A 12,191-nucleotide genomic window follows, 5' to 3' on the forward strand; every position below is an offset into this window, starting at 1 on the left:
TAAATCCACTCAGTGAATTACTGAATTATAAGTCAACACATAGATACATTTCACTGATAAAATGGGTCTATTGAGGTAAGACTAGCAACAAATTGCAGGCCTACCTGTGTAGCCCTATTACTAAAACTAGTAGCTGTGGATTTCTGCTTCCAGAAATAGTTTGGCTTGTATCCATTTGAAAATATCCTCTGCAAACTTTTATTGATTTATCATTACATTTTATTGGAATACCTGCAGGTTTGCTGATTTGTCAGTCTCCATCACATAATACTTTGGAATCCTGCCACTGAATTATAAACCAATCATTTCAAGAATGTGGAGAAAGGAAAAACCTGCTCTAATTGATATTTCCATGGAATTAAGTTCCAGCTAAATTGTATATGTTTTATTTTTTCTGTTTTAATTTATGGTAAAAGAAACATTAAATTGACTTTATGGCCCATATTTGAAAAACCAGCTTGTTAAAATGCTTCATTAACTTGTTCAGCTTGCATATATGATTTAAGAACAGGGCAGTTACTTAAAATGAATTTTTTTCTCAACACAGAATGATGATTCATTCCATATTACATTAAAATGTGTTTTCTTTTCAGGTTTAACAGCATCCAGGCTATATCTGAAAATTCATTTGCAGGACTTGCGAAATTGGAATTGCTCATGCTTCATGGCAATGACATCCAAAATATACCCAATGGTGCCTTAAAAGATCTGACATCATTACAGGTAAAGCCACTGCATGTGCATGCATGTGCAAAATCAGTAATAGGTGTGCATGTTTGGATTCTTGCAAGGTCCCTGAGCTCTATATGAACAGACATTGATCAATTCTTTTCATGCTGGGGAAAGTCATATAGATAGATGAGTAGAAAAGAATACAACACTGAAGATAAGTTCACATATGCAAATAACATAGGCCTATAATTTTGAAATACATGTATTGATACTTTAAAAATGTACAGTAGAGTAGTTATTTTAATTCTTATATTATTATTATTATTATTATTATTATTATTATCATCATTATTATTATTATTTACTCTATTTATACCCCACCTTTCTCTACCCCAAGGAGGACTCAACATGGCTTCCATATGGCATTCATTGCCTTAAAGACATACAACATTAAGCTTAAAATCCATTTAATTAAAATTAACACATATTAAAAATTTAAAATTTCATTCAATATTAAAATCATGCCATCCAAAAATAATAGCCTGAGGCTGTTCCATAGTCCTTACACATATTCCAATTATATTATATTATTGTACTGCTTCCTTAAGCCTCCAGAAGATCTCACATCAGTTTCATGTTGCAGTTCTTTATTATCAGTCATCTTCAATTTTTTGTGTTTCAACCCAGTTGAAGTTAGCTATATTTTCAACAGCCCCGTGAGAATCAGTATCCAAAATGAAGTCCCACTGATTTCAGAAGCTCAAAGGGTAACTTAGTTTTCATAGTTTGGGTACAGTGTATTGTATTACATATGTGCTATTCAGTAGTATTGAATTCCTGTTAAAAGCATTGACCTAGTGATTTCTCTGTCAATGTAGGTCTTCAAGATAAGCTACAACAAGCTGCAAGTTGTAACCGGTCAGACTCTCCAAGGGCTTTCCAGCATAATGAGATTGCACATGGACCACAACCGCATTGAATTCATCCACCCAAATGCTTTTAATGGATTAACCTCCCTCCGACTTCTCCATTTGGAAGGAAACTTGCTCCAGCAGCTTCATTCCAACACATTTTCTACTTTTTTGGTCCTTGATTACTTCAGGCTATCAACAATAAAACACCTCTACTTGTCTGAAAATGCCCTCAAAACACTGCCTAAGAGCATTTTCCAAAAAATGCCACTGCTAGAGAATCTCTACCTTCATGGGAACCCTTGGTCCTGTGACTGTAGGTTGAAATGGCTTCTTGACTGGAATGAGAACTCAACAGGTAAGAGAAAGTCATTCCTTTTTATTCCCCTTTTCTGAAATATGCCAAGAATTTTTGAATTCTTTTTTTAAAAAAACGTTAATTCTGGGTTATTTATTTATTTCTAAAATATAGTTTCCCTTTCCACAATTCAGTGTGCCAGGCAGTGAACAAATAATAACACCCTTAGATTGTTGTTGTTGTTGTTGTTGTTGTTGTTGTTGTATGCCTTCAAGTCATTTCTGACTTGTAGTGACTCTAAAGTGAACCTATCATGGGATTTTCTAAGCAAGGTTAATTCAGGCAGGTTTGTGTTTGGCTTCCTCTGAGACTAGGAGAGTATAACTTGTCCATGATCACTCAGTGGGTTTTCATGGCCAAGAACTTTGGCCTCCCACAGTCACAGTTCAGCACTGAAACCAATGCTCCATGCTGCCCCCCCCCCCAAACTCTCCCTCAATAAAGGCACATAAAATCAAGTCCAAGAGTGAGTACACTTGCACAACCCTGAAATTTGCACCCAGACAAATTGTGCCTTAGGAACTCATTATATAGAAAAATCTAGAAGCAAGCCAGATGAAATTCATTAGCAGAATCACCTGAATCATGCTTGGTGGCAGTTAGCCAGATCCAGAGCCTTGGTTTTCCAAGTTAGCTGAAATAAGGCACATTAACAGCTCATTTACTATATCAACAGGTGATGCAGTCAAAGTCAATGGCAGTAATTCTCTTTAAATTTAGACATACTATGGTGATTGGATGATAAAGAAAAAAAACATTGTAAGCCAACTTCAGACAGAAAGCCAGCAAACAAGCAAGCTGTCTACAAACTCATCTACAATGAGCAGTTTAGTCAGGTGTCATTATGCTAAGGAGCAGTTCAGGATCCAACACATTCACACCAAATCCAGAACCATTTCTCTGATTGTTGAGGAGTGCAGTCACTGTTGTTGCAACACCATCTTTCCTCCTCCATGTCACTAACACACAGCTAGCTAGTCCCAGAGCTCCATGTGAGGTCCTGGCTATCACAAGTACCTTTGCTGTCAGTAGAATGGGGCACCCTGTGCGACCAGTGTGAGGAATGGGGCAGTTCCGCTCTTTTTTTCCTGATCTCATAGGCACCCAATTCTGACATCAGCAGACCAGGAAGGAGGAGAGCGGGAGCTAAATGTGACAGCAGCAGCACAGCCCATTTATAACCTTTTGAACTTTTAATAATAATTTTAAGCAGAAAGAGATCTACTTAGTTGACTCCAATGTTTTGTTTTTTTGCACACGCTCATAAATACATCTATGAGCTTGCTACTCAGGGGCCATCTACAGAGGCCACAAACAGTATGCTAATCTGAAGTGTGGTGCTCTTGATCAGCATTGCCATGGTCCACATAACAATATCATATTGCTAGTTCCCATTGTTGCAGAATTAAGTTTTGCAAACCACAGGCCTATTAAAGTTTCTGATGGATAGAAGTAAGTATGGTGAGCCAATAATTAGTAAAAGCAAAACCATCCCCTTTGTTCCATTCTTTTATCTTTAGCTGGAGTCAGATTCTCAGTCATAACCTTAAAAGCAGGGCCTCAAAATAAAGCAGAAGTTAGTTACCTGCTTTCTCCAGAACTTGCTAATGGAATTAGTTGGGTGTGAGCACTGTTTATTCAACTAGTTTTAAAAAACAAAACTGTACTATGTAAGTTACAGAATGCCTTTTTGGTCTTCCAGGTGTCCTCAAGTGCAAAAAAGACAAAGCCTATGAAGAAGGCCAACTTTGTCCTAAGTGCACTTTCCCCAACCATTTCCAGAAACAAGACATTCAAAATGTAAAAGATTTTTCCTGCACAAAGCCCATCATACAATCTCCCCTGAAACAGAGTACCAGCTTCAAGGAAGAAGAGGAAGAAGAAGATGACAATTCTGAGCTTCCTGTGGAAGAATTTCAGCTGTCTCCTTGGAACATAACCTTGAACCTGACTGATGAACATGGAAACTTAGTGAATCTGAACTGTGAAATCAAAAAACCAACAAATTCTACCAAAATCCAGTGGAACCAGATCTCTCCTTGGGAAATTGAGGTCAATGCTACAATTTCCCTGGATTTGGAATGCCTCATGAGCCGAGACAATTATGAAAAATTGTGGAAGCTTATTGCTTATTACAGTGAAGTGCCTGTCAAGTTAGAAAGGGAGCATGTGCTGAGCCATGAACCAAAGTTAAGCTATCATTACAAGCAAGGTTCTGATTATGATGCCCTTTACTACACAGGTGTCAAAGGGAGAATCCTTGCTGAGCCTGCCTGGGTGATGCAACCATTGATACACATTCAATTAAATCGACGTCAAAGCACAGGGACAAAAGTGGTGCTCTCTCTTTCTACTAGAGTTTCCCAAACACTTCAGACCCAAGAAAACAGACAGCAGAGAAACAGCTGGGTCATGATAGAGCAAGAAGAACATACAAGGGTTGCTCAGAGCGTAGTAAAAGGATCTGATGCTCAATTGAGTTGCAATGTCAAAGCGTCAGAAAGCCCTTCTATCAAATGGATGCTTCCAAATGGAACTAAACTGAAGGCTCCATTCAAAATGGAAGGCAGCAGGTATTCTGTCCTCAGCAGTGGTCAGTTAGTTATCAGATCAGTGACCTATGCTGATTCAGGCATATACCACTGTGTTGCTCAAGTGAGAAATGATGTAGATACAATGTCCTACAGAATTCAAGTTCAGTCTCCAGTCATTCAGCCTGCTGACTCTGAGACAACAAAAGTAGAAAAACATGTGGGAGATCCCATACTTTTGCCTTGTAGTGCAGTTGCAATACCAGATGCATATCTAAGTTGGATACTCCCAAACAGCCATGTTCTTCATGATTTATCAAATTCCTCCAATGCATACCTGTTGCACAATGGGACACTGTTAATTCCACACAGCCATATCAAGGATAGTGGCTACTACAGATGTGTAGCTATCAATCAACATGGATCAGACCAATTCTCTGTTAAAGTAGCAGTCAATAAAATTGTATCTGATAGGTCTTCAAAAAGAGCAAAATTTAAGAAGCACCCTGGTTCAAGGATCTCTGTAAAAGCAAGGGAGCAGACCATAGAAGATGCTGAAGGATCAGGTGATGAAGAATCAGATGAGACTCTAAGCAAAAAAATCCACCTGAAGGATCATGAAGTATTGCTTAAACAAAAGAATGACAACATTTCTCCTGCCCAAATTAAAAAGAATAAAAAAGGAAAGCGCAAAATGAAATTATGGAAAGGGATGGACAGGACTGAAGAAATAAATGTTGCAGAGGGCCGGAGGGTATTCGAATCCCGAAGGAGAATAAATATGGCAAACAAACAGATTAATCCACAACATTGGGCCAATATTTTGGCAAAAGTCCGTGGGAAAAATCTTTCTAGACCAACAACAGCAGCAGTTCTTTCTTTAAGGACAACTACAGAGACTCCGTTGGTACATCAAACCTCCAAAATTTCTCCTCCTCCCATTGCCAGCCCCCCACTAAACACTGCTGTGGAAGTAAATGGAGATGAGTCATCTGCAGATATGCCACATTTGAGTGAGACAGAACTGTTTTCAGTCACATTTTTTCCTAACTTGAATTCTCAGGATAATAATCAAGAACAAGCACATTATCAAACATTGAGTACCTTGTCCTCTGTAGAATATGAACCTCCCAGCACTGCAGAAAATTGGTACAAGTTAGAAACATTTGTTACAAAGGATACTCAGTTCTTTCCAAATGGACAGACACAGACCTGGGATCACAGTGAAGTGAACACAGATCAGGTGGAATCAGCAGAACTGGAAAGCATAGATGGTTTCACCCAAAGGTCCTCATATGAAGAAATAATAACCAGTTTACCTTATATTCAAATCCCTTTGGTAACAAGGGACAGTGAACATTCAGCTACACAGTATGCATTCTCCTCTTTAGATCTATCCCCAGTGCCTCCTTCCCATGGAAATGCCCATTTTTCTGAAGGTCCAGAAACACAATTACAGCAAAAAAATATAAATGAACTAGATAATGCTGTGATCTCTGTGCAGTCTCCAGTTAGCAATGATATTAATGTTAAAGCCGCCACCCCTTTTCTTACTTCTGCCTCTCCACTGATAGAGTCTGTTCTTCAAAAGGGGAGTAAGAATTTCTTCAAGCAAATAAGAATTTCTTCAGACCCATTTGAGGATTCTGAAAGTATAATCCTTGAAAACACAAATACTCAAAAACCAGAATCCAGTTTTAATATAGGAAATACCAAAAGGCAAAAATGGAGAGATGCTAGTGCTGCTACCAACAAGGTGACTACTGTATCAATGATCACAGCATCTGAAAGAAAAATTATGACTTCTGAGCCACAGGTTATCCAGCAACCACGAAGGAGAACATATGGGAGAAAGAGATTTAGACCAAATAGGTTCAGGAGACCAAAGCTTATCCTTCCTACTGCTATTACTGAAAAGGAAATACCTATTATTCAAAAACCATCTAAAACAGAAGCTGCAACACAAAGTTCATATGGTTCCACTTTTGGAGAGTATCAGAAACCTGGTGGTGAAACACAGCAAACAAAAGAATATGAATCTTTGGAAGTCAGTTCTTTATTAACTGTATCTGTTACTCCATTACAAAGCCCCACCAAAGCTCAAGACAATGAAGTGGCTTCAACTCTTCAACTTTTTACTTCATTGCCTAAAACATCTGTAATTCCTTTTAATAGTGTCCAGGAATTTGAAGGGCACAACATAGTATCAACACAGGAATCACCAATGACATCTCCTATGAAACAGCTAGATTTATCTCATCACTCAGAGCATGGGAATGATGAGATACCTACAGATAATGAATTGTTCAAAGTTTTGGAAGGTAATGACATTAGAGCAAATAATGAAATTACAAAGGCATATAGGACCAGAACTTCAGCTCCTATACAGAGTTTTACCAACTCACTGTCACTCCCTGACTTGAGTCCCTCGATGATTCCAGAATTTGCTGAAGAATCTCTTCCTTTTGGCCCATCAACAGAGATTGCACTTAACCCAAGAATACTTTTATTAAGACCGTTCACTGTACAACACATGACTACTGTTAAGAATACAGAGGAGCACCAGATGGCTCCTCCAATTGCAGCAGAAGTGCACAATGTTTCAGAAACTCCACCAATAACTTCAGTTGCAACATCTTCCCCTCAGAGGGAAACAATAACTTCATCTCATCATAGTACTTTGAGTGATCGCCTTTTCACACCTACTGAAATAAAAGAAATAATTAATCCTTGGCAAAGCAGAACATCCATATTCTTATCTTCAAAGGAAAGTACTGCTCAATTCCATGATCATCATGATCAAACTACTGTATATAATAGTGGGAAAAATGATTCTCCAGTTTTACCAGTTGCATCTGTACCTTTAGCCACTACTTTTCTTCCAATAATCCAGAGAAATCTTACTTTGTCAGATCCTTTTTCTACAAAGAAAAATTACACATCTGGCATGGCAGCACATCCAGACAACAAAGGACCCACTGGCGACAATGCTAGAGCAAAATTTAGCTCAAGACAGAATGAACTTTTCACTTTCCATTCTAACCACAACAGAATAACCACACAACAAAAGCAAGGACAATTGAAAGAGCCATACGGTGGCAGATCATACAACAGCCTTAGTCCAAATATTCCTAGACAGCAAATACCCATTTTTAACCAGCCACCTATTTTTGTACCTCCAAAACACATTCCTGTAAGAGGGACCATAAGACCTCCTTATCTCATGATACCAAGCCTATTTCATCATTTTGTGACCCAGCAGCCTCCCGTTCACTATACCAACAAACCTGAGATTACAGCATATGCAGCACAAACTACACAGGACAGAAAAAACTCTTCACACAGAGAGACATTTCCCACTACAACAGCTGCCCCATTATACAGACCAAAGGTGCATACTCCAAGCAGATATGGCAACCAGGGTGAAACCCGCTACACCATTCATCCCAGGCTTTTTGCCAGTAACTATCTTCCTGAAGTCAGAGATAAGTCTGGAAAAACAATAAATCAAGCTGTGCCACAGTTTACTAATTCCAGGATACCATACCTGATTAACAGAACCAGGGTGTTGCAACACTTAGGAGTAAACTCTAAACCTGTGGTGCCAAATATGCACACTCCATTGAACACCACTGAGAAGAAATTTCTCCCACCCACAAGGACTGTAACACAAAGTACCTCTCTAAAAGCCACAGCAATGCCACCACCTCCTATTTCCTTGGTTACTGTACCACCAACCACAATTGTCACTCCTATATTCCTGACTCAAAGTACTAGATCTCAGAAAGTTTCAAGTATGCCATCTTCCAGAAACATCCATCATAATAATCCAAATGTACTGCTTGTGCCTAAATTGGGAGGAGTGCAACCTCTGAATACCAGCACCATGCAGTCTTCTTCACAATTCAGGGCACAAGGGCAAAGGCCTATGATTATAGCCAAAATGGCAAATAGTTTATCCATCCTTGCTGAGTCAGACGCTGTTATCCCATGTGATGCCACAGGGGAACCTAAACCAGTTATTTCCTGGACAAAAATCTCAACAGGTGAGGCTTTTGATGCAGACACAACACACTATAAAACCTGTAACTTTCATTTCTCCCCCACTGCTGCAAAGACAGTGCATTTCATTGAAAATGTATAGGAATACGGTGCCTATTTCCTCATTATTTTGGTATGCACAGATTTCTTTTAATTATGGGGTTTAACTAGATATAATATGTCACAACTCTTTAACACTCTCCATCAAAAAGAGCCATGTTCTTTGTGCATTGCTCATGCAGAACACAGATGTACATCTGGATGATGCTTACTTAAGTCCTATTCAATGGGTTAGATCAAATGTAGACAACCTGGCACCTGTATATGTTATAGAGGGAAGCTTCCTTAAACCTAATTGTCATGTAGAATGGTCTGGAGTTAATCCTCACTGTAAAACAAGTTAGCTCTGGAATTATTATTACTTTTTAACTTCCCAGAAGTTACAGTGTTTTGAAAACTACACAAACCACTGAAAATTCCACTGGTGGTGGATGGACATTCAGATTTTTTAGTCTTTACCTTTATCAACCAATTCTCACTAAACAAATGAACCTTTTGTACCAGTATATTATATCAATTGGAATCAAAAGAGTAGCAAAAAAATCAATACATTTGTTGGCACATTATTCTCTCAGCTGAGTGTTTTGTATATTGTATGACACATATAAAGTAACTGAAAGTGAGAGCTTTTTAATAACACTATGGGTTTTAATGCCATGAAATGTTTACTTCGTAGTTACCTGTCTTTTTAAAAAAAACAAAACAAAACAACATGATTTTGAAGATTAAAATATTATGTCTTGGTTGATTAAGGTTAGGGAAGGTGTAGTTTATACCATCTGGAAGACACCAGCTTGCCTACATTGGGACAAAGTGTTCCTTTTGATGAAAATAGGAAATCACAATTACCTCCACAGTTACTAAGCATTTTTAGATGTGATCTAAATTTGGTTTTATATCAGCATATCTTCTAAATAGGAAAGTTTGTGGATTGTTTAGACAGAGGAAAAATTAAACACTAGCTCATTTTTTTCTCTCTGTTTGCTGAATCTTGCAGGAGCATTGATGACAGCCAGTACAAGAATACAACGTTTTGAAGTCCTGAAAAATGGCACATTCATTATTCATAATGTTCAGCTTCAGGACCGTGGACAGTATTTGTGCAGTGCTCAGAACATGCATGGCACTGATAAAATGACTGTCTTGCTGACTGTCTTAGCCTACCAGCCCAAAATACTGGGTCCACGCTTCAAAGATATGACAGTTTATTTTGGAGAAAAAGTGACCATGGATTGCCAAGCCAGTGGAATCCCAAACCCACACATTTCTTGGATTTTTCCTGATCGGAAAATTTTACAGGCTGTTACCACTACAGAGGGAAGAGTGATGCTGTATGAAAACCGAACTTTGTCTCTCAAGGACACTAACTTCTCAGACCGGGGAGTGTACAAGTGCATAGCCAACAATGCGGCAGGAGCCGATAGTATTGCTGTAAGACTTAACATAGCTGCTCTGCCACCTATTATCCAGCAGGAGAAAGTCGAAAACATTTCCCTAAGTGTAGGGCAGAACATTAACATTCACTGCAGTGCCAAAGCAGCTCCTTTGCCTGGCATCCGCTGGGTGCTATATGATGGAACACAGATCCGAACCTCTCAGTTTGTCCATGGAAATCTTTTTGTTTTTCCAAATGGAACACTTTACATACGCAATGTCTCACCCAAAGATAGTGGGAGCTATGAATGTATTGCAGCCAATATGGTTGGGGCTGCCAGGAGAACTGTATGGCTGCAAGTCAAAAAGCAGTCTACAAATGCCAAGATCACTGGGACCTCTCCTCAGAGAACAGATGTGACATATGGCAGTGCCCTCCGATTGGATTGCAGTGCATCTGGCGACCCCTGGCCACGAATACTCTGGAGACTCCCTTCAAAAAGGATGGTGGATTCTCTACATAGGTAAGTGAGATAGAAACTGAACTTTTGAAAATGACTCTGTTGTACTATAGTTTCCATAATCCTCCAGCACACTTTGCTAATGTCCCAACTGGGTGATTCCGAACGAAGAAAAGGAAAAAAATAAATTAATCTTAATTCCAAGTTCTGGGAGAAAACCAATCTACTGCTTAATGGGAAATTCTACCTGTATTATTGTTAATTTTAAAAAAGATTTTCACTCAACAAATCCACACATTATCACGATTGCTCAAGTCATACCAAATATCTTTGTTTCATGCTCTATGGTTAGAAAATAATTAGCAGCTTAATAAGTGTGTATGTGTGCCCATAGATATAATACATGTAGTTTCAGAATGAAAATTGAATATCAATGGCTGTATTTACATTTCCTGTACCATTTCACTTTCCTTCTATATGGCATTGGAGTGGCATGTTTAGGCTTTAGTATTTGACATTCTACTCATGTTTCTTCAAAAGTTAAGTCTCATTGCATTCAGCACATGGAATGCACAAAGATTTATATAATTATAGCTGAATATTACTTGTTTGCTTTTTTTGGCCAAGGAATCTTGAGGTTATTAGTAAGTTTATCAAAAGAATATCATAGAGATCAATAATCACAGAAAGTATTCATAACTGACAGTATTTGTTGTTGCCATTTCCCTTTGTTTCCAGCTTATGGCATCCCTATCACAGGGTTTTCTTGGCAATATTTCTTCAAAGGGAATCTACTTTTGTATTCCTCTGATGCTGAGAGGGAGGGAGAGATTTGCATCACTCTCTTTGTACAGTCATGCTGTTTCAACAAAGCTATTTGGAGGCTTAAGATGTCATGTTAACTAACAATGCATGTGTTGCCTATGAAATGAGTATCCATTATGTACAGTGAAAATCATTCCCTAAAAGCAGAATATTTGAAAACAGGAGTACTGGCACTATATTTCAAAATGAGCCATCATAGTGTATTGGTTTGATTGGTGTACTACAACTTTTGAAACCAATCTCTGTTCAGCAATGAAAACCCACTGAGTGATTTTGGATAAATCACACACCCTCGGCCCCAGAAGAATTTTGCTAGGGTCACCTTAGAGTCACTATAAATCAGGGAAAATTTGAAGATGCATAAAAATTAAAGAAGCCCTCTGAAGGTGAAATATTACTAATTTGAGGCAATTACTTGAAATAGTTCTAATAAACAATTACTAACTATTTACTATATAAATAAACCAACAACAGGGTTTCTCAAACTTTTTCAGCCATGGAGTGCTTTTTGAAGCAAAAGTTTCTAGTGGACCCCAATAAATGTTTATATAATGTATATATATATCAGGCATGGGCAAACTTATTGACCAATTGAAGGTCTCAGGGACCATCGAGTCCAACCCCCTTCTGCCTTGCAGGAAAAGCACAATCAAAGCACCCCAACCCCTACCCTGAGCAATGGGAAATAAATTGAGTTTTGTAAGCAAGGAAGGCACGGGAGAAAGGATCTGGGCATGCTTTTGGTGATGAGGGAGGGGAGAGAGGGGAGGAACAAGAAAGAGGAGGGAAAGCTTGGTGGGGGAGGAGGGGGAAGGAGAAAGGGCTCTTTCCAAGGGAGCCATCCTCCCAAGAAGTCCACGGAGCACATTTGAGAATAACTGACCAACAGAATAAAGAAAGTATCCTCAGGTCAAACCTTTTTCTGTGTGATCAAACTTCCCTGCATCCCTGAGTGGAG

General features: G+C 38.7%; 1 protein-coding gene across 5 annotated transcripts in view; it reads left to right on the forward strand.

The window, feature by feature from the left end:
* Nucleotides 1-12,191, forward strand: part of MXRA5 (matrix remodeling associated 5) — a 35,496-nt gene that overhangs the window by 15,294 nt on the left and 8,011 nt on the right. For all 5 annotated transcript variants that reach the window (XM_060769895.2, XM_067466814.1, XM_067466815.1 and 2 more), the window contains exons 3-6: nt 594-723; nt 1,551-1,941; nt 3,644-8,518; nt 9,571-10,471. In XM_060769895.2, the coding sequence (XP_060625878.2) occupies nt 594-723; nt 1,551-1,941; nt 3,644-8,518; nt 9,571-10,471 (6,297 nt within the window). The remainder of the gene's footprint in view (nt 1-593; nt 724-1,550; nt 1,942-3,643; nt 8,519-9,570; nt 10,472-12,191) is intronic.

Source organism: Anolis sagrei, chromosome 3 (genome assembly GCF_037176765.1).
Source record: "Anolis sagrei isolate rAnoSag1 chromosome 3, rAnoSag1.mat, whole genome shotgun sequence".
Taxonomy (NCBI): Eukaryota; Metazoa; Chordata; class Lepidosauria; order Squamata; family Dactyloidae; genus Anolis; species Anolis sagrei.